General features: G+C 38.5%; 1 protein-coding gene and 1 long non-coding RNA gene across 6 annotated transcripts; one reads left to right on the top strand and one right to left on the bottom strand.

The window, feature by feature from the left end:
• Positions 1-2362: 2362 nt before the first annotated feature.
• Positions 2363-21954, top strand: LOC18438978 (uncharacterized). 5 transcript variants are annotated; one of them, XM_020670240.2, is made up of 3 exons: positions 2369-5146; positions 20314-20731; positions 21548-21954. In XM_020670240.2, the coding sequence occupies exon 1, from the start codon at positions 2571-2573 to the stop codon at positions 4914-4916; it is 2346 nt and encodes a 781-aa protein (XP_020525899.1). In that variant the 5' UTR covers positions 2369-2570; the 3' UTR covers positions 4917-5146; positions 20314-20731; positions 21548-21954. The 5 variants fall into 5 exon arrangements, with proteins under 5 accessions (XP_020525900.1, XP_020525899.1, XP_020525898.1 ...); XM_020670241.2 differs by lacking the exons at positions 20314-20731; positions 21548-21954 and adding an exon at positions 5466-5617 and having other exon boundaries at positions 2363-5146; XM_020670239.2 differs by lacking the exon at positions 21548-21954 and having other exon boundaries at positions 20167-21069.
• LOC148780533 (uncharacterized) lies at positions 20566-21505 on the bottom strand. Its single transcript, XR_016040585.1, has 2 exons — positions 21417-21505; positions 20566-20700 (listed from the first exon to the last, which is right to left on the bottom strand). It is a non-coding gene; the product is annotated as an uncharacterized LOC148780533 (long non-coding RNA).
• Positions 21955-22716: the final 762 nt, after the last annotated feature.

Below are 22716 nucleotides of genomic sequence, written 5' to 3' on the forward strand. Positions count from 1 at the left end.
CTGAAGATATTCCCGTTTCATCTATAGTCAAAGGATATAACAAAGTAAGGAATGGAACACCAAGTATTACTGCTTAGCTTAATCCTTTTACCATTATGAATGATATATCTATACATTGGTGATTGTTACAAACAGAAGCATTAGATAATTTATATTTAATAAATAATCTACTTCCATCTGCTGTATTCAATATTTGAGTAGTTTTATCAAAATATTTTGAAGGTATAATTCCTTCATTGATACAATTTAAGTCAGCTCCAGAATCTATTAAAGCTGATGTTTCAAAACTATAATCTTGAGCAACAATAATCTTAACATAGACAAACCATTTTTGTATTACTATTTTGTTTATTAGATTCACCGAAGGAGCATATATTATTTTGGCTTCTGAAGATTCAGGGATATCTAATGATGAATTGGGGTTATGTTTCATTAATTCGTCAAAGTCTATTTCATCTGTGTCTGAATCTTGTTGAGACATTTGTTGTAATTCTAATGATTTAATTCTATTTTTTAATTGAACTATTTCAGTCTTTATTTATTTGATTTCTTGTTTGAGATCTGAAATGGTTGGTTCTTTTTGTTGAGAATTGTGTTGATCACTTACTCTTTTCATTATTGAAGCAAAGTTATATTCATCCGGGGATTTATTAAGAGGAATTGGTTTTGTTTTATTTTTTGTAATAGATATAAATTGAGTAATAACAGCTCTTTTTTCTTCTGGATCAATAATTTTGTCAATAATATCTAAGATAAAATTATCTTCTTGGGTAAGTGTATGAACATTATGGGTTGATATTGGACAATTACAATTATCATTATCTTTTGAACTTACTGATTCTGTATCTGAAGAATTAGTAGAGTCAGAAGATTCTGTCCATATTAAATCATCATCTTGGATTTGATCTATATGGGAATCAGAAGAAGTGGAAGATGAAGAATCATAATTAATTATATTGTATAATTTTGATTTTATTGTTTCATCTAATTGTAAGGCTTCTAGTTTCTTTTTTAATTTACATTAGTGCTTATAATGCCCTACTTTACCACACTTATAACAAACTGGTAATTTTCTCTTTTTCTTTTTATTGGGAGAAAATTTATTGATTAATTTCCTTTTAGTTTTTTTATAATATTTTTTTTTCTATCCTTATTTTTGGATTTATACTTTTCTTTTTTGTATTTTTTTTTTTCTTATATAGATTGTCAGGCATATTTTTTTTATCAAGGTAGTAACCAAATTGTTCACAGAAGTCATCAAGTTCTTTTCGCTTAGTGATCTTTTGTTTATCTAATTGTCTTTTTAATTTCATATCTGTGCATAAGGCTAAACCTTCAGCACATATTTCTGCGGAGAGTTCTCCGAGTGTATATGATGAATAGACAATAATTCCATTATGTTTTTTCCTTAATCTTTCCTTGACTTTTTCAGAAAATAAATATGGTAGACCAGCTATAAACTTCTCTTTCCAGTGGTCTAGCTGACAGTCTTCTCTTATTAATAATCTTGAGAAAAATACATCTTTATACCATTTATAATGAGATAGGGTAGGACAACGTAAATTAGATAGCAGATCTTCCGATCTTGCTGCTAGTAAAGCTGTACTGCCTACAAAATAAAGTGTAATGGTACATATTAGAGTGTTGACAGCATCACTCTCTGTATATATTATTTCTTGGTTTTGTTCATTTCTGGCTGGTTACGAGGATGGTGGGATTTCTATGTAGACGATGACACCAAACAAAGAATCCTCAATAATACTAGACAATTATATATATATATATATATATATATATATGAAAAAAAGATGGGATTAGCCGACTAGTTCTTATGAACATATGAGTGCAACAACTCAGATTGAATCTGGACCGATTTGACGATCACGGATGTCCAGTAGTATTTTAATTTTAGGTTTTTATCTACAAATCCAAATCACTTAAAATTTTAGACGTGTGTTCATCAAAAATAGATGAATCTTCCAAAAATATCAAAAAAATATTTTACATAAAATAAAGTGACCAAAATACCCTCGAAAAGTTTTGAGGGTATTTTGGTTATTTTATTTTTTATGAATTATTTGTTTTTATATTTTTATTAGGTTCGCCTTGATGAGAAGAACACACAACTAAAATTACAAGTGATTTGAATTTATAGAAAATTTAATAAAATTCAAGTATTATCGAACATCCGTAATCGTCAGATCGATCCAGATTCAATGTGGGTTATTGAACTCGTATATGTAGCTAATCCCTATCTTTTCCTTTTATATTATATATATATATATATATATTGTTTTTTTTTTTTTTTATAATTTTATTCAGTTTAAAATTTTATATAATCATTAATATTTAATTTACATGCATATCATATCACCAATTTATTTTATATACAGAGCTGCTACGATGCGCAGCAGGCCCGCAAGGGAAATCGGTGAATGGCAGGTTGTCTCTCTCCACGACCAACTCATTCCTCACGACCAACTCATTCCTCACTGTGCACAATCTTCACTCCGAAAACTTTTATACCCATCATTTTGCATCCTTCCAAATCACAGAAATGAGAGAAAACAATGAGAAAACTCCTCAAATCCCTCCTCAACGCCAAAGGCCACCACCTTTTCAGACCTCTATCTATCTCACCTCATTTGGGTTTCCTCCGTATGCCATATGCTTCCTCTTTCTCACTTCCTGCTGTCTCTTCTATGGAATTTGAAATCTCTATTATCGACCGGGCCTGCAACTTGGTCCAAAACTATCAGTGGATCTCTCTCAAAACTGAGTTTCCTTCGATGAATCCATCAATGGCTGCTTTTATTCTATCTAAACTCTCTAGCAATCACTACTTGGTTCTTCAATTCTTTTTATGGGTCTCTGACCAACCAGGATTCAAGCACTCAGTTGAGACTTATTGCACAGCGTTACTGGTCTTGAGCAATGGTGGTTTGAGAAGTGACATATTCGTTCTTATCCAAAGGCTCATATTCAATCACAGTAAGTCTTTTCTAATTGAAGCTGTTGATTTCCTTGTCAATCACTCTGTAAAACCGGTGGTTTTGGATACGATTATTGTTTCTCTGGTAAGGGTTCAGATGTTTGAGGAAGTTGTTTTAGTGGTCGGTGTGATCAATAGACATGGTTACATTCTTCCTTTCCAATATTGCAATAGATTGGTGAGATTTTTGAAGATGAACAAAGGGATTCTCGATTTGAACCATGTGATTTTCTCCTCATTTACTAGGTGCACAAAGAATTTGGGGATTATCAATGGAATAAAACAATTGGGTGGTGATTCTTTGATCATAGGAAAAAGTATGGGTAAAAATTCATCAAGAAATTTGGGCTCTAGAAAGTTTATTCTGAAGAATAAATGTGCAAAAAACAATGCCTTACGTAGGTTGAAGAAAATTGGTGCAGGGGATGGGTACACTGATTATTCAGGGAATAAATTTGGCCCCAATATTTGCAAGCACATTGGCTTGATCAGGGCGTTGTGTCACAAAGGCAAGGTAGAAGTTGCTCTTAGGTTGAGAGAAAAATTGCTTGTTGTTCCTGATATTGGTACTTATAACCACATGATGAATTGTCTCTGCAAACTGGGATATCTCGCAAAGGCAAATAGGCTTTTGAAAGAGATAATGAAAGTGGGGTTGATCCCCGATTGTGTCACCTATACTACATTAGTTGATGGGTTCTGTAGATTTAATTATATTGGTGGTGCTTTTGTTCTTCTAAATTTTATGGTGGTGAATGGCATCAAACCCAACAGAATCACTTGTAATATACTTGTTAATGCCCTTTGCAACAGGGGTCAATTGGAAGATGCTAATAAGCTTTTAGCAAAGATACTAACTGAGCACGAGGCCTCTAATCTGATCACTATGACCATTCTTATGAATGGACATTGCAGGGAAGGGAATATGCTTAAGGCTCTTGAATTATGGGATGAAATGTTGAGAAAAGGTACCTTGGTAGACGTTGTTTCATATAATGTTATTATTAATGGATTTTGCATGGGAGGCGATATGAGTTTTGCTTATAAGTTCTTCTCTGAAATGTTTAAGAAGGGAATTTCTCCTAACATTGTGACATATAGTACTCTCATAAATGGACACTGTAGAGAAGGGAAATTGGTAGAAGCATGGATCATGCACTCTAAAATGTCTTCTAATGGTGTTTTACCTGATCACATCTCTTATGCACTGGTTATTCGAGGCCTTTGCTTGCACGGAAATGTATGCAGAGCACATCAGCTTCTCCACAAGATGTTAGATGATTCTATCCTTCCTGACCCTTTTGTGTGGAATTTAGTTATTGATGGGTATGGAAGATGTGGAGAAATAGAGCTTGTATATGAGGTGACAGATCATATGTTAGCATTAAATGTGGCACCCAACATTTTCACCTACAAGGCCCTTATTCATGCTCATGTGAAGGAAGGAAATCTTCAAGGAGCATTCATGTTGAAGGAAGAGATGTTTGAAAATGGGATTCTTCCTGATGTGGTTACGTACAACCTGCTTATAAGTGTGTTGTGTAGTTTTGGTCATGTATATTTTGCATTTCAATTGCACGATGAAATGTTAAGAAAAGGGTACCACCCTGACACAGTCACTTATACAGAGTTGATTCGTGGGCTTTGCATAAGTGGCGAAACGCATGAGGCCCATGAGCTTTTGGTTAAGATGAAGAAAATGGATGTGCCTCTTGACCATGTACCGTACCACATACTTATAACGAAATATTGCAAAGAGAAGCAGTTGGATATTGCGTTTGATCTCTATGAGGAAATGTCAGAAAAGGGTCTCCGTAGTAAGGCTTGTACCTATCGTACCCTTATTACTGAATTGACGAAGAAGGGCCTTTTTAAAGAAGCCCTGCAGGTATATCATAGCATGGGTATAGAATCTGCAATATAGGATAGAGATTTCGTTGCTATTTCATCCATGGAAGTCTCATCGGGCACCTCTTAGAATCCATTTGGTTCCCAAAGTTGCTTCATAGACATGGGTTTTCCATGTCATGGGTGATATAGCATGGCATGGGCAGTCCAAAAGATACTCAGATATTTGAGCTCCTCCGGTGTACCAGGAGATGAGCACAGCACATTTAAATGTGTGCATCAAGATCGGGCTTTGGGGCTCATGAGGTATGTGCTGTACTTGGTCATGTGATCTACTGGTAAATTTCCTTTCCTAGTGGTTTCTCTTTAAAAGATCAAGGGATAGTTATTAGCTTGTTTAGTTGATATTCAATAAGTTTTTATAGTTTATTAAAAATCATGTCTCTTTTTCTTCCGGACACCTGCACATAGCTAAACTATGCAACTAATTCGTGTGTTGCTTGTCCATTGACGATTTTTGTCTGAAATAAGGATAATATAAGTTCTGTTGGAAAACTGAAAACATTTATTTCTGATGGTCTTCTGATTGAAACATTTGCATTGATAAATATCGCTCTGCCTGCAGGTATTATTCTTGTATGGGGTACGGCCTTTCTCGTTTTGACAGAATCTCATTAAAGAAATGCACAATTGCACCCATGTGATCTCACTTCTTGTTGCACTTCCTTTCTGTTCGTTACTTTAAATGAAATCTGGTGCGAGGCTGGAATTTTAAAATGTCAAGAAATGGGGTAATATGTCTCAAGTATTCAAAAAGTGATTCCCAAATTGCAGTTCTTATTGGTAGAGCTACAAGCTGAGAGTCTTCTTACAATATTCCGTTTCATAGGTTTTATTTGGTAACATGAAACAGCTCATACGGGCATCATTACATTTTGCACCATTATAACATCACTGAATGGGACTACCATTTCCCCCTTGTCTGCATGAGTAGATGTTGGGCACTTTACTGACAGTGCAGAAATGCGTTTATATTTAATATTTTGGATGAAAAGTCAAATTATGGTGGCTGTCAATTAAAAGAGAGCCCATTGATCAGAGCTAAGTCTTGAACTTTTGATTGGCTTGCGAGAAGTCTAATCAATGAAGTATTCAAATTCGTAGGATTTTCTTACTTGATATGGTTGATAACCAAATTTTTGTTTTTGTGAATTTCTCACACATTGTCATTCCGCTAGCAATTTTTTTTCTAAATCCTCTTTAATTCAGTGTCAAAAAATCCGTTGTTTCTCCATGCCACTGTGAAATTATGTTGTTTTGCAGTACTCTATTTCACTTGCTTTTATTTGTAACTAAAGCAGGTCTCCTTCATAAATTTAAATAGAAGTGGCATGACAAGAATCTTAAGATTCTTAACCATTCCACATGACTGTTGAAAGTTTTCTCTAGGATTTTATCAAGTCTGTTGAGTTCCCCAGATTTATGCTTGGTAGTTCTAATATCTTTACCATTTAGTTAGTAACAAGACATCTTAAAATATGTTTTGTGAATATTGGAGTTATCTTTTTTAGAATTGATTAAGTTGGGGGAATTCACCATTTTATGGGGAAATGATGCCTTTCTCAGTGAATTACCTCATGTGCTGCTGCTGGATTCTTACTTCCCAGCTGGAGATAGTGTCTATTTCTGAAGCTTTGATTTACTGCTATATTATGAAGCCCATGAAAAGTGAGGAACAAGCACTGTTTGGCACTATTAGAGAGTGGATTCATGATCTAGCCATTGCCTGGGATTTAGCAGGAGAGGATTTCCGAGTTTTCAGGCGCCCAAATTTTGTTAGTGACTGATACTTGGTGGTTGACATTGAATCTCAAGACTATTTTTGGGGGTCTGTCCAATATGGCACCTCAAAGCTTTAATGTTATTGACAAGTTGTATGGACCAGTGTTTGCAAATCCGAACCGGAACGGTTAACCGGACATGGGCCTAGAAGCGGTTTAGCCGGCCTAACCGGTAAACTGGCCAATTTAACCATTCTAACCGGCAAGTCCCGGGCGGTCAAAAACTTGTTAAAAAATAAAAAAGATTAAAAAAAATCTGCTAAACTATGAAAAGCATATAAAGAATGATTACAATAAAACACATTCAAATGAAGTTGAAAATTAATGAAAAAAAATAGATTTTAACGAATCGATTTTTGAATTTAAGTGAGTATTAATGACAAAAACAATTTTTAATCTTTACCATAATGTGAAGAATATTAAAAAATGCATTACAAACCAAATTCCTTATTTTTGGAAATTTATGTACATTTTTTTGATTTTTTTTTTTAAAAAATACCGATTGATCACCAAAATCGCCCAAAACGGGAACCGGTCACTGGCCGATTCCGATCTAACTGGGCGGTTAGCGGTTAGCGGTTAGATTGCTCGGTTTTTCTAACAATGGGATGGACACTCCGGGCCCAAGTAGCACTGAAGGACTTTCTAAAGACTGCTTTGAGGCTATTTGTTTGACCTTATCAAAACCCATGGCTTGTGGGGCTTTACAATGCCACTATTGTTGAAGCCACCACCATCTTGACCAATTAAGCTTTTTTGCATAATCTATCTCTAGACCTGCCTTTTTGAAGGGGGACTCATCTAACATCCATTGGGTGTGCTGAGGTAAGGCACATGCTTGAAGACTAGTGAACCTCATTGAAGATATTCTCCATCTTAGCCACTCTGCAATGGTTAGCACTTGCCGTGTTATTAGAGAGACTAATGATGTAGCAAATAGATTAGGGGAATGTGTAGTATCCTCAATTCCTTGGTGGTATTTAGCACCTCGGATGCTTATGGCATGAATCAGTTTTACGTGGTTCTATCAATTTACAGCACCACTTTTCTTCTGTTTTTGGATCATACTACGCAAACCATTTCCCAAGCCAAATTATAGAGGGATTTCCAAGTCCGAATGGTTTCTTCCAGATCATGGAAATATGTTAGGCATCCTCTCCCCCCCTGCCACCTCTCTCTCTCTCTCTCAATACACGTGGATATTTTTGAAAATGAAAGCTCACTCCAGTATTCTGATTCATTTGTAAGTTTCTCCACTGTAAGTTAAAACTTGGACTTGGGTCTCCTTCACTATTGAAGTATTCATTTGTAAGTTTACTATATTGGAAATCAATTTCCCTTTGTATAATGGCATTACCTAGATAAGAGGTAGGTGGGAAGGTGCATGACTGTATTGGCCTTGTGGAATATGCAACACAAGAACTTCCTGCCTTCATTCGCTCAAACATGATTTAACCTCTAATGCCACTAAACCACTTGCCTCTTCTCTAATGCCATTGGACTAGCGTGCCTTTAGTGGCAACCCCTAATGGTTTTACACTAGGTTGTTCTCTGAAGTCCCACCAGACCTTTAAAAATTTATTCAGAATCGTTACCCCACTGCATATTGTGGACAAGAAGCTTGTAGTTGCACATGATACAGATGAGGTGCTATGTATTAAGGAGGAGATTGGGAATTGCCTGATATACTATTTTCTCAAGCCTATGCCTTGTTGGGCCTTATTGCCTTTGAAGGCCATGAGAGCATGTAAATATAATACATTATAGTGATTTGTGTACTTCAGTGGAATTGTGCTATGGTTGATTTACCTAGGGTTGGGCGGTCTATGACCCAGGTCATGTCCAAAACCCTTTTTCTTAGGCATAAGCACTACCGTTGAGGGTTTATAGAGGGTCATCTCTTGCTAAGGTCGGAGAGATGCCAAAGGATATTGTTTGTAGGTCTAGAGAGCTTCGTAGTCTCCTATGGAGGGATACGTTTACATGTGCATAGAGAGATTCTCTTGCATTATAGTGATATGTGCATCTGACTTGCTCTTAATGGGGGAACCTGTGATCCACATACACGAGACTATGTTTCCATTATTTATTGGCTAAATTTGATGGGCGAATCATGAGCCTCAGCATAGGTCATGGGTTTCGCTTGGTTGGTATGAGAAGGCCGTTGTGGATCATGGATTTTGGCATCGGTGGAGTGCTTTGATAGTCACTTTTGACCTATTGATATCAATCCACTTCTAGAGGTATTTCTATGTATTTTTAATTTTTATTTAACCCTAAAAATATTGCTTTCAACCGTATTTATGCTTATGTGATTTTTGGATTTTTAGAACTTTAAAATTGATTTTCAATGAATAAATGCTCCCTAAAGGTTATTTCTGAATTTTTTTTTTCTAAAAAGGGGTGGTTTTCAAAATAATGGTCTTATGTGGTGGGCCCCACGTGGGGGGGCTAAGGTCCCAGCCCCTACACATGTGGGGTCGACATGGTGTGGGACGTGGAGCCCCGATGGGCCACGCACCCCACATAGAGTGATGCCCCATTTTTCTCACTAATTTGGGGTATCTTGAGGGTGTCATTTTTATTACAGAAAATATCTTTTTTGGTTAAGTAAAAATATTCATAGATATTTTTTAAGTAAATCTTTTGTGATATTTTTATAGGATCTAGATTATTTGGACCATATTTGTTTTATTTTGAAATTCTTAAATATCCCGTGATGAGATTAAAAAGGAATTTTTAAAATAAATCAAGAGATATATTTTGATTATTTATAATCTACATGGATTAGAAGTGGATATGGGTCAAATCTTATGGGATAAGGTTCCTAAATATCTTCTATAAATCATGATGGCTGGTCTTAGAGATCAATGATTCAGATTATTTATCTCTCACCACACATAGTACTTAAATATTCTAGACAATGCCAAAACCTAATCTGATTGGAACACCTTTGGGCCCTTTAGGCCTATATAACTAGGGGACTCCCCCTCATTCTTAGTATATCAGCTGTCTCCATCTCTCTCTCCTCTCCATGCCACTCTCCTCTCTCCTCGCTCTCTCTCTCTTTCTCTCTCTCTCTCTCTCTTTCTCTCTCTCTAAAGTGGCATGCCACCCCCCATAAGAATTTGGGGTGGCATAGACCTCCCAAGAGAGAAAGGGGGCACGCGCAGCCCAGAGTGGAATACCCCATGGGATTAAAAGGGTAATTGTGATCCTTGCTCTCATCCCCATAGATGTCCGATAAGGTTGTTCCAAATGTGCTTCCTAATTCAGATTGGTAGATTCAGCATGATCTAAGGATCAAGTGAGCCATGGATCGGGTGATCGGGTGTGGCGTGTGTGAAGTCTTAAGGGGGTAATCCTTGGCAAAAGTCAAGTAAGCCTTCCCAGTTTATTATTTTATTTTTTCTGTTCTTGATTCATATTTCCTAATTGTGATTTCGAGTTCAATTGACTTTTGAATAAAAGTTTTATTTTGGCAATAAGTTTTAAAAAGATCCTAGATTGTGGTAGGTTTTATTTTTGTGTTGTTTTTTTTTTTTTTTTTTATGGAAATTGTACATAGAAATTCCAATAATTAATAAAAGAAAAAGAAGAAATTTTTTAAACTTTATGTCTTGGAATTCTACATAGCCACTCCTTTCATACCTCAATAGGCTAGATGCCATACAATGAATCTGTGGATGTGGAGGCCTCAAGGTAAGCTTCCCTAAAGTGGACTTGAGCAGACCTGGACCTGGGTTGTGTTGACCCAACCTTTTGGCATCCCTAGGAGATATCTCTTTAGGCTAGCATATAATCTGGATTCTTTGTTTTATTTGTTATATACACATGATCACCCAATGCACAAACAAGTGAGCACAATGCAAAACGAAAATTGTGATTGATGAACAAAATTCTGTGTAAGGTCAATATTTTTGTGTGTGTGTGCACATGTGCGCACATGGAGCTTGGCTTTCATGTGGGTTGTCGGCCACTCTGGTCCAGGGTCCATTATTTAACCTGATTATGGATTTCTTGCAATTTCTTTCTAAAGTCAAGCAATTTCTCTTCTTGGATTACTACTCAGTTTTCTCAATAGGAGACCATAGTGAGTAGGTACTTAAATCTTTTGGTCTTGCTGTTGGCATCATGTTCTTTATATCTGTTGTTGCATTTCTGCTTTATATTTAACAAACACTTCATAGATGTAGCATCAATTATTGGCAATGGCATGACTAGTTTTTTCCTTTATAACTGCACTTAGGCAAAGAAAAAAGAACTTCCTTGACATAAAGACTAGACCACAGGTCATGGTTATGAAGGGAAGATATTCCATCTCCCTCAAGCACAAGGATGAGTCCTACTGGTTGTGGGTCGTGTTATGTCAAGATATATTTATTTTCAGCAGATGCCTGAGTCTTATAAATGAATGAAGAATGCAGAACCAAATTACGCTTTTCTACCCTGTTAGACTGTGATTTGATCTGTGAATAAGATGCACTTTTTCTTTTTCAGTTTTGAACTTGTAAGTTCTTCGCATTCTATATCTGAGCATATCACAATGAAAAGATGAGATCTTACAGGGCTTCAAATTTTCCTTTGATGTCCCAATGGCGTGCCCTTTGGTGCATCCATGCTTCATATAGCAGAGAGATCTATAAATGCTTGTAACAGTGCAGTTCTAATTTCAAGTTGCAGTGACAAGCCAATTCAATGACACTCTCACTCTGTTTTTTGTGTTGTAATATACATCTTTTATCTGGCTTAAGGTGTGTGAATCGATGCATTATTTGCGTGTGGTCAATCAAGCTCTTGTTGCACTGGATTTCATCAAAACTCTGAATTTTATGTGTGTACATGTAAGAGATCTTCAATGATGGGTGAAAACGCCATGATAAGCTTGGACTGCCATCTTGATCTGTTAGGCATGTCGTGGAGTAGACATAAGCATCATCTTCATCATCAGATAACATCAATTCAAGATTTATAGAAAGTTTTGGCAAAGTTTTATGTTGGTTGTCCTGGAGTAGACATATCCCATGGAATTTTCAGAGTCCCAAAGAAGCGCAACTCCAAGCTCTCCCCAGTATGGACTTGGTCGAAGAATACCAGCCTCTATCCCGTGAGAAGAGGAACCTTAGAACCCAACCCCAAATCGGATACCAGCTGCTCTCTGTGAGGAGGAAATCTTCTGGTATCAATGTTTAAGAATTAAAGGGTTGAAGCATGATGATCTTAACACTGCCTTCTTCTACAAAACCACCAATTGCCATAGGCGGGACATCACGATCACCCAGATTAAAGTGGGAGACTCCATTTACGACAACCTTCTCATGTGGAAGTGGTGATCATTGAATTTTTTGGCAACCTTTTCTCTATTCCCTCGGCCCCTACACCAAGGATGGCAGATGTCTCCTTCAGGTCCATTCAACCTGACAAAGTGGCATGGCTTCAACGGTCTTTCACCGAAGACGAGATCTTCAAATTCATCAACGACCTAGGTCAGGACCAAGCCCCTGGCCCATAAGGCTTCCCGATAGCACTCTTCAAAACCTTCTGGACATCCATCCTGATATCCTATCCTTCTTCAAGGAATGTCATTCTAGAGGCATTATCCATACTTGAATGCCATTTTCGTTGCATTGGTACCTAAGGTAGAGGGCATGGAGGAACTTAAGGACTTCATACCCATTAGCGTCATTTATAGCTCTTATAAAATTCTATCCAAGGTTCTTGCCTCTCGCTTAAGAGAGGTCCTAGACTGGGTCATCTCCCCCCAACAAGGAGCCTTTGTCAAGGATAGGCAGATCCTAGATGGAGCCCTAGCGGCTAATGAATGTATACACTCTAGACACCTTGCAGAATCCTTGAAATTGTTATCAAAATTGATTGGGAGAAGGCTTACGATCATGTGGACTGGAATCTCCTGGATGCTTAGAATGGGTTTCGGTAGACTTTGGAGGACTTGGATTAAAAGGTTGCATCTCCTAACCCTTTTTCTCTATCCTAATCAACGGCGCCCCGAGAGGTCTTTTCCCTTCTTCTAGAGGTCTTCGACAAGGGGATCCCCTATCTCCTTTCCTATTCTCCGTGTTGGCAGAGGTTTTCAGCAGGTCCATTGAAAGGATTCACCAACATGGACTGCTGGAAAGGTCAAAAATTGGGAGTCAAGGCCAGGTCATCTCCCACTCCAGTATGCTGACGACACCTTTCTCTTCTGCTGGGCCACCACTCAACAGGTGGACTCCCTCTTACTTCTTCTCAAGTGCTTTGAGTTGGCCACTGGTTTAAGGGTCAATATGGCAAAATCCAAGATGATTGGTGTATCCGTTGATGCCCTAGTGAATAGCCCACCTACCTTGGCCTACCCCTCAGTACTGGACTCCTTAGAAAGCAACAATAGAGTTACATTGTTGGACAAGTTTGAAAGGGAACTGGCTGGTTGGAAAGGCAGATTCCTATCATCGGCAGGTAGAGTCACGCTCATCAAGGCCACCCTCTCTAATATCCCAATTTATCAGATGTCCCTCTTCCATATGCCTGCCTCTGTAGCAAATTGTCTAGAGCAGCTCATGAAGAATTACTTGTGGTCTGGTCTGGACGAGCAACAAAAATTTCACCTCATCTCTTGGGAAATAGTGTGCCAACCAAGGCACCCAGAGGCTTAGGAATTTGCAACCTGAGAACCAATAATTTGGCCCTTTTAGGTAAATGGTGGTGGCGCTTTCTCATCTAGGATAGCCAACTATGGATTGAGGTGCTCCAACACGAGTACCTTTGTCACTAACCTCATACGCTATCTGATCCCACAATCACCTGTAGATCCTCTGGGGTCTGGAAATCTATCCTTCCGCTCCCTTGATCTTTTTAAGGCTCACATTTACTTCCACCCCCGGTTGGCCAACAGGGTCAAGTTTTGGCACGATATTTGGCTGGGCAGTTCTCCCCTAAAGGACCTATTGCCTCTTCTTTTCCAAGTGACTCTCAAAACGGAATCCATGTTTCTGACCTCTTTGTACCCCAGGGTTCTTCTCACTTCTGGAATCCAAACTTCTGCAGGCCAGTAAACAACCATGAGGTTGAAGAATTCCTTCATCCATTTCTATTCTTCTCTTATCTTTCTCTCTGCATTTGGAGGGGTTCAACTAATCTGGTCCCCCTCCACTTCGGGTCACTTCTCAGTTTCCTCTTTCTACAACATACTCCATCCCCCCTCCTCTCCCACATCCCTCTCTCCCCCTATCGTTAGTAAGGCTTGTTTCTTCTTCATTCCCCCCAAAATTCAGGTCTTCTCCCGGATTGCCCTATCTGAAAGATCTCTCACTGTAGATCAGATCCAAGGAGGGGAGTCCCCATCGCCAGCAGATGTGTAATGTGAACGGCAGATGCGGAGACCAATGCCCACCACTTCATCCACCGTGAAGTGGCCTTGACACTCTGGGGAGATATACTCCAACTATTAACTGTTCATGGGTCACCCTGCGATCTGTTCCCCACCTTTACCCAATATCTCTACCCTGTCCCATGGTTGAAATCAGGTTCCCTCCTGTGGTGTGCCTCCATTGCAGCCACTCTATGGTTTCTTTGGATGGAGTGCAAAAGCAGAACCGTTAAGGGAGAGAGGACCATCATTGAAGCTCTTAAGGCCTGGATAAGATCGTTGATTATCTTTTGGGCCAATAACAACAACCTTTTCCGACATCTTACCTGTGCTGATTTTCTTCTTAATTGGCAAACTTTGCTCATTTTAAGTCCTGCTCGTGTACCCCGAACCTGGTCAAGCTGAATTTTGATGGTTGCTCACTCAGGAACCCAGACCCAGCTGGGATTGGTGGCATCTTTAGAGACCATCTCGGTGTCATGCTGACATCCTTCTCCAGATCCATCAGCCACACCAACTCCATCATGGCAGATGCCATCGTGCTCCTCGAAGGGCTATGCATTTTCAACCTCAGTCGGGGCCCGACTCTAATCATAGAAGGGGATGCAAAAAATGTCATCTCCTGGTCCTCTCGCTTTTCCCCTTGCCCTTGGAGGTTGTCTCACATCTTCGACAAGATCTTCCATATTTGTAGGCCTATTATTGTTTCATGGTGACATACGTGGTGCGAGGCAAACTCAGCAGCAGATGCCCTGCCTAAAGCAGCAGTATCGCAGCACCAAGATGGGGCTCTTGTAGAACCGCATTAAGTTCCTGGATCACCATTTTTTTGTACCTAAAAGAGCTACTGTAAAGCATTTTTTGGACTCTCCTTTGTAGCAAAATTTTATACAGAGCACCCAACTTGTGGGTTTACCCATTTCTTGTACAATGGATACTTCCTCTTCAACACAAGATAAACAGTTTAAAAAAAGTACATGCGCATGTGTATAATAATGGTGTACACAGACCGACCATCCACTTTCTGTCATCACTAGTGGACTGTAGAGATGAGTGGCTTTTCTGCTCAAGTCCACTTTTGTCTGTCATAGTAACAGCAGTTTGTCTTGGATGCCCATTGACGATGATAGGCAGTGGATGGCTGGTTTCTCCATTGATGATGATCGATGATGAAAGGATACTCATGCATCTTTTGCATGGCTACACGGTTAGCAATGAGTGCATCCACTTTAGATTCCAAAGTTGGATCATGGGGATGGACTGTGTTTCTGATGATGGGCATCATTTTGATTTGCAATTGTTCATAGTTCACAATGACATAAAAATCTCAAAGTCCATGTGACACTGACTTGCTAGTCCTCTGCAGCACTTGGGAAGTTTCTGGAATGATCCAAATGGACATATGACGATCGCTCTTTGTGGTGTTTTTTTTTTTGACATGTTAACAGGTAGGAATGGAATCATTGATGTTACATGGTGGCTCTGCCACATTGACCAACCAGGACAAGGGCCAATTCCTGATGGCTGCTCGCTCTTTGTTTCCATGTGCTGCCTTCCAAGCAATTCTGCCTCCATTTTGTGGGCATAAAACACTTCAAAACAAACTCAGTGCAGGACTTATAAATAACAAGGGTGAAGGATAAAAAGGCAGGCGAATCATCTTGTAATATTGTTATGAACATGAATTGAAACACACAATCACGGGAAGAGGCCAATCCCAAAAAACAGTCCTAAGAGCCATCTTGTGCCGCTTCCTCCTTAGCGAGTGTGTCAGCCGCTTGGTTTCCTTCCCTCCAAATATGCATCCATAAGACCTGCGTATCCCTGCAAAGGTGGTTAATCTCATAAAAAATATGAGCTAGGACCCAGTGTGGGGGAGAATATTTGGAAGCCCAAGAAATAACGTTCTTGGAGTCTCCTCAATGGTGAGGGACCGAATGTGAAGGGAGGAAGGAGCTTGACATCCTCATGTCGCGTGGTTTCCTCTGCCTCCATAGAGTCGGAATAACCTATGAATTTAGAAATGGACGCAATAGTGGATCCTGAGTGATCCCTGAGTATAGCACCAAGTCCTTTTTCCTTTTACCAACTGAGCTAGTAGGCCAGAAGAGTTGATTGGAGTTCTTCGTCCAAGCTTAGCAATGGCCAATATGCTTGGGTTTGTGAATGTAATTGAGAGCCAAATTTGGACTACTACTTCTGGTTCATTATTTATTTTGTTTCACTTGTGACTTTGTTTTATGTGGTGCTTTGAAAACCTTGGCTCTCTACCTTGGTAACGTTTACAACTTCTTGTTGGCAATACTTTAAGAGCGCATGTACTATGCTCCTGCGAGAGCATACTCTGCATTTACTCCTCCTCCAGGAAAACTTAGGAGGATTTTTTGATCTCAAAATTTGGGAAACAGTAAGTATCCTTATTTGATTTATTTCAAAATAAAAACTGTGGATTTTGAGTTCTCTAAACACTTGGACCCCACCCTAAAACAATTGGATGGTCTCTATTCAATCTTGATGCATTTTATTTTCAAGCATATAGTGAAATTTCTTTTTTTTTTTCTCTTGAGGTTAGTCTATAGGTTGAAGACTTTACATCCCCAAAATTTGGGGTCCTAAAAATACTCCTATAGTGGGTTTTACCTGATGAAATAAGTGCAGAATATGCTCCCACGGGAGCATGGAACCTTTTGGCTTTCTTTAATATGAACAGAGTGAAAATATATGTCATTGATATCAAACATGGAACATTTATTTTGCGGTTTTTCCTTTTATGTATGCCATGCAGTTTTTGTTTTTGTTTTTCTTTTTTAATCTTTTGTATAAGACTAATTATAATTTGTCTTGCCTCCAGAAAATTAATCATGTTTGTCAACCATATCCATGTCATCCTTGGTGAATTGTTGCTAGTGCTCAATGATTTACTTTGATTCTTGATTGTATATGCATTTATTCTTGTCTTGTTTTCTATTTAAATTTTAATGGATCCTTGTTTCTTCTACATGTTGCGAAAGCTGAAGAACATGCTTCACTTTGAAGAATATGTGCTTTTTGAACACATGCATGTGTGAAATGCATTGCATGTAAAATTATGTTGGTTCCATTGTGATTACTTAACATGGAAGTACGTTAGTCGAAGCTTGTATGAGATGCTGTTTCGTTACCAGAACTTGTTCCTCTGCTGCATCGTAAAACAATAGTAGCATCCAAAAATTATAAGCTTGTATGAGATACTGTTTCATTGCCAGAACTGGTTCCTCTGCTGCATTGTAAAACAATAGTAGCATCCAAAAAATACAATGATTCACTTCTGCAGACCATCACTGTGGGGGAACCCTCAATGGACCTAGTTTTTGATGCACTTCAAAGAAGGTTCCTTGGGTTTTCACCGCAGTCGTAAAATGGATAAGGAGAGAAGTCACGTGTTTCAGGCCTCTTAAGGTGTTGTTTCCAACTAGCCAGACTGTGAAACCTTAAATTCCTTTTCCAAATGCCATCTTTTTTCCTCATACATATACTAAATAACATGATTGTAAACCTTCTACACAACACTAATTTTGGATTCTCTTTTTCAAAATGAATATCTATAGAGGTTTGGGTGTTACGACTTCTACAAAAAGAAGAAGTTTGTGCAGAGAAAGTGGGACATGTGAAGATGCACGAGTTCGTGAAGAACTATGCTTCACTTCTCTGGGGTTCTGCACTCCTCTCTCTGATGCCCATGGATAAAGAGATAGAGTACATAAAGCCATGTACTACAGAATTAGATGGAAATACAAGTAAAAGGACACTATTTCCCTGTGACTACCAACATGCTTTTCTCACACTGATGTTCTTTATTCATGAACATCAGTTTGTTGACCAAGATTTGAGAGTGGCTTTGTCTGCGGACAGGTATTTATAAGAAAGATGCATATGTTCATGAGCAAATTTCTTTGGTTAAGTGACTATTTCCCTAATTGTTTTTGTGCTTCCACGAAAACTGAATTAAAGGAAACCTGGACCGAACTTGGAATATCAAATTGGAGTTGGAGTTGTCATGAGAAATTTGTATCTTTGTAACCCATGTAAACAAATAACCTTACTACAGGTAGAAGGCATCTCAGATACCCTGATTTGATATTGGATTTAAATGGTATGTTTGTTTCTTACACTTTCGAAAATAGTAAATAATGTCCAGCACAATTGGCATTTTGAAAGTCAATGTGGGATGATGAGGGAGAGAAGCGTGATCTACTAAACATGCCCTTAAAATACCAAATAATCATTTGAACAAGTGATGTGTGCATGCACGATAAGCTAAGAACATGCACTTTTTGGGTGATGTCAATGATATATTATGTCAAATAAACATAATAGTAGTGCTTTCTAACGCATTTCCATCATCTTTAGAGGACCTGAAGGGGAATGAATCGCCTTATTAGCAGTGAGATTAGCAAGTGAAAGGATATTCTTTTCATATCTTATTGGCTTATAAAATACCCATTTTAAGGCTAAGAACTTCAAGTTGTAAGAAATATGTCATTACACCTTGATCCTTCATTTCAAACTTCCTCTCTAGGAGATGCTGGTAGTGATCTATGCCCTCGTGGTCACCCTCGGCAGCATGTCATCAACATAAACTGGTTGTAAAACAACACCTTAGTGTGTTTAAAGAGGCGTTATACCCACTCTGATTCAATCCAACATGAATAATATAATGAAATTTCTCGAACTGCATGCTAGGTGCGCATTCAAAACTTGCACGCCTTTCTGCAGCTCACAAACTTAGTGGTGATTAGCAGGTCACTGGATTGTGCAGGAGGAAGCAACTGGATTCTTTATTCGTAGAAATAGAGTTCCGTGGAAGTGTCAGTATAGATTGAATGGAGTAGGCTTATTCTGGTTCCAGACTGTCTTTGGCAAGCATATTCGCATTTTAGTTTATGAGTTTTGAGCTAGTTCTTTCTTATTGGATAAAGCAAACCATAATACCATGAGCCTTGGAAGATGCAAAATAGTTAATGCTGAAAAGTCAATTGGATAATGAGATTTAATGCATATTTTAATTGGAGAATGTGGACTTGGATTCATCAATTAATTTTGAGGAATATCTGAAGAGTTTTAACCAAGTTTATTCTATCTTCCCTATAAAGTTAGGTGGATCTTTGCTTTAAATCTTTGTGTTGCTCACTGTGTTCTCATTTAAGGTATAAGGAAGGCTTGAAGTTATCTTTTTCTGTTTGTATTAATGACTTCTGGCATTTGACAAGTTAACTTCATTTTACAGACCATGTGGCCCATGGGAATTCTATCCTGGGCAAAGCTTGCCTTCTGAGTTCAATGCCTGCCCTTAGAGAAGTGGTCCATGTAATTCCAATGTTTGCCTCCGTGTAATTCCAATGTTTGCCTTAAATGACGCATACACAATTAGCAGTTGGATATGTCCTTGGTGATATACACAGCTTCACTATTCAAGTATGACTTGCAAAGATAAAATTGGCAAATCTTTCCAGTGGCATACATCTATTTCACTCACGTGGTAGCTACTAATTGGAAAGGGGATTGTATACTATGAGACCATTCACCTTTGGTATAACAACTTCATAATCATCCTTAACAATCGATTGTAAACTCTAACGCCATGGGGTGCGTCACAAAGTCAATGGCACTCATTCAACCACCTGATTTGATGTCCAATGTCCGAGGGTAATTGTGACCTCCCTATATCAAATGTAAATGGTCTTATTTTATACTTTCCCTTGAAAAAATTGCTTTCTTTTCTTCCCTTGTGCTTTATAACATGCACTATTCTATGTGTCTTGCATCAAATTGTTGTTATTGTTGTAAATGCATTTTGGTTTGATAAGTCATGGAAAAGTAAATTTTTGGAGTATATGGAGCGAAGTCTTTGTATTTGGAACATGGCAATGATGAAGGTTGTCGATGCTAGTGGGCCACCAGGACTTCCAAGTTTGTTATAGTAAGGCTGTCACTGGTCGTATTTCAGTGTTATGCTTTTCACTTGATGAGGAGGTATGCCATTTCTATTGGTAGAAAGCAAAATCCTTGATGTCTTTTTTTGTTTGTTTGTTTTGCATGATGTGGATTGTGGCCTTCCTCCATCAATTCTCTTAAGCAAGTACATGTATTTCTCAAGTAATATAAAGGCATGCGATGACCTATTAGAAAGAGAGCGCCTACTTGTTAAGGAAAACACGTATAACATGCTATCGTATACCCAATCACCCGATCTTACGGTTCAAATTCGCTTATTTACTGCTCAACAGTCATCCAAAAGAAAAGACTCTCTCTCAAGACTTGTTCTTGGCAGCGAGCCCAGCCTGTCATTGCGAATGAAAGCTAGTGAGCATCGGATCAAAAGGTGGTAGGTTCTCTCCAATTAATGGAACATCCAACAAATCACAGGTACATACTCGAAGCCTACGAAAATCCCCAGGCTCGATGAACTTTTACACTCCCAACCTCCGTGAGAACTTGAGGCCAACATGAAACCCAATGCTGAAGAATATCGGAAAGTACAATCACGTTGCCTTTGAAGAACTTCCCCTCTAGGCCTTCTTCCAAAATTGAAAGGTACTAGGGCAATTCTTGGACAACCTTCTCTTGTTCATCTCCCTCCGAGTATGACATTCTCCATAGAAGAGGAAGCATCTCTACAAGCCAAAAAGAAAAGAGAAGTATGAGGTATGTAGTATTTTCACATAGAGGTTCATTGGTCACACATATTGTTGTCTGGTACAGCCTTAATTTGCATGAAATTTGTGTCGTTTTGGCACTTGATGACGATGGTAAGAGGAAAGTATGTATCATAGAATGTTTATGCATTTGCACTGACCAGAGAGAGAGAGAGAGAGAGAGAGAGAGAGAGGTACTATGGAGAAACATTTCATACAGAATTGTATGGCATAGGGTATGCAGAATGGACATTTTTATTTGTAGATTCTGACACCGGAATCCAGCAGAAAAACACATATGGTAGCATCCACCAGTCTGTTCCTACTGACAGACTGAAGAGATCACTTTTACTTGGGTTTGTGCATCACTGAGAGTTATGTTTAATTTTCCTGCTAGTAGTGGTGTAATGCATAATTGCCCAGTTACTACTATATGGATCTGTATAATTATAATGATCTATGTGGTCATCATAACAGCATGACCATGAGGTTTTCTCGTGTCTCACCAGTGGGTTGGATATTGATGGAGAGGACTCTGTATGTCCCACTAACCTTTTCATCGATGCAATCCTATATCCCTCCATCATCATCCAACATATAGATCGAATAGTGACTGACCTTATGGTCATTGCTCTTACTATGACCACATGGAACATTATTTGTTTCTCCTCGTACATTTAGAAGAGTAGCCTTACACCACTAATGTATGTACACGATATTGTACGGCATCCACCGTTCTTTTATCCACCGTTCTTTCTCCTAGACAACCGGCAGAGAGTGGTCATCCACCTCGTCATTGTTAATCTCTATTGTTCATCCTCTCCAGATGCTTTACCAGAAACTCTCTAAATCCGAACTGTGAAAAACTAGAATATGCTATAGTGATTAGCAAGGGAAGAAGGGTTATCTTATCATCTCAGAATTTGGCCCAAATCCGAGGCACTGCTCTCTGATGAGGATGTTTGGCCAAGGTGGGGTTTTTGTGGCCATGTTTCTTTTGTATATATTCTAAGATCAACAAGGATTCAGCCACTGGATTTGGCCATGTAAGAGGAAGGGGACCTTCTTGTAAACCGGGTTGCAGTGTAAAAGTGAGTGGCTTTTGATAGAAAGATTTATGTACTGGTATTGGATTCCCTGGTGCTTCAACAGCCATTCTGCTCTTGACTGAATGACCACATTCCAAACACTTTCTCCACCCATTCGTATGAAGAAACTCTCTTTTGTGGGGACTAATATGGGCTTGCCACCTAGTTTCTCAAACCAAATCAATGGGCATGTTACTTGGGGCTCATTTGGCTCATTTGGTTCATATGAAAACGTGCATCATGAGACGATTTTCATATGAAACATGCAGTTACACATATTTGGTTCGTGCGTAAAGCAGATGAAAACTTGTTCCATAGGAAAAGGTTCTACTACCACAAGAAGCAAATGGTGTGAAAAGACATCTGCATCCCAGAAGGTGGGGACTAAAACCAAAAAAAAAAGAAAAAGGAAAAATATTTTTCTCTTCCATCTGCCATCTCTCTCTCTCTTTTGAAGCTAGTTCTTACAGAGAGTTTTTATAGAGAAAAAAATTAGGTTTTTATAGAGAAAATGGTTTTTAGAGAGAGAGATTGGGTTTAAAGAGAGAATCGGTTTAAAGAGAGAGAGATTAAGGTTCTAGAGAGAATGAGATTTTAGAGAGAGAAAATGGGTTTTAAGAGAGAATGAGAGATTAGGTTTTTAGAGCGAGAAAATGAGTTTTTAGAGAGAGATTGAGTTTTTAGAGAGAAAAAATGGGTTGTTAGAGAGAACGAGAGATTGGGTTTTAGAGAGAAAAAGAGATTGGATTTTTAAAGAGAGAGAGAAATTCGGTTTTAGATAGAGAAGCACAATGCAATAAAGACAAAAAGAGGGAGTTCATAGGTAACATCAAACTTTTATTTTTAGTAAGATATTAAGATTCGAGAGGAATAGAGGGAGGCCATTTGTTTTGAATTGAAATTTTAT

The sequence above is a fragment of the Amborella trichopoda genome, chromosome 9 (genome assembly GCF_054954075.1).
Source record: "Amborella trichopoda isolate Santa Cruz 75 chromosome 9, AtrichopodaSantaCruz75HAP2 v2.0, whole genome shotgun sequence".
Lineage (NCBI taxonomy): Eukaryota > Viridiplantae > Streptophyta > Magnoliopsida > Amborellales > Amborellaceae > Amborella > Amborella trichopoda.

Excerpts from the sequence above, each read along its gene's own strand:
- LOC18438978 (XM_020670241.2), top strand. The coding sequence starts at position 2,571 with ATGAGAAAACTCCTCAAATCCCTCCTCAACGCCAAAGGCCACCACCTT.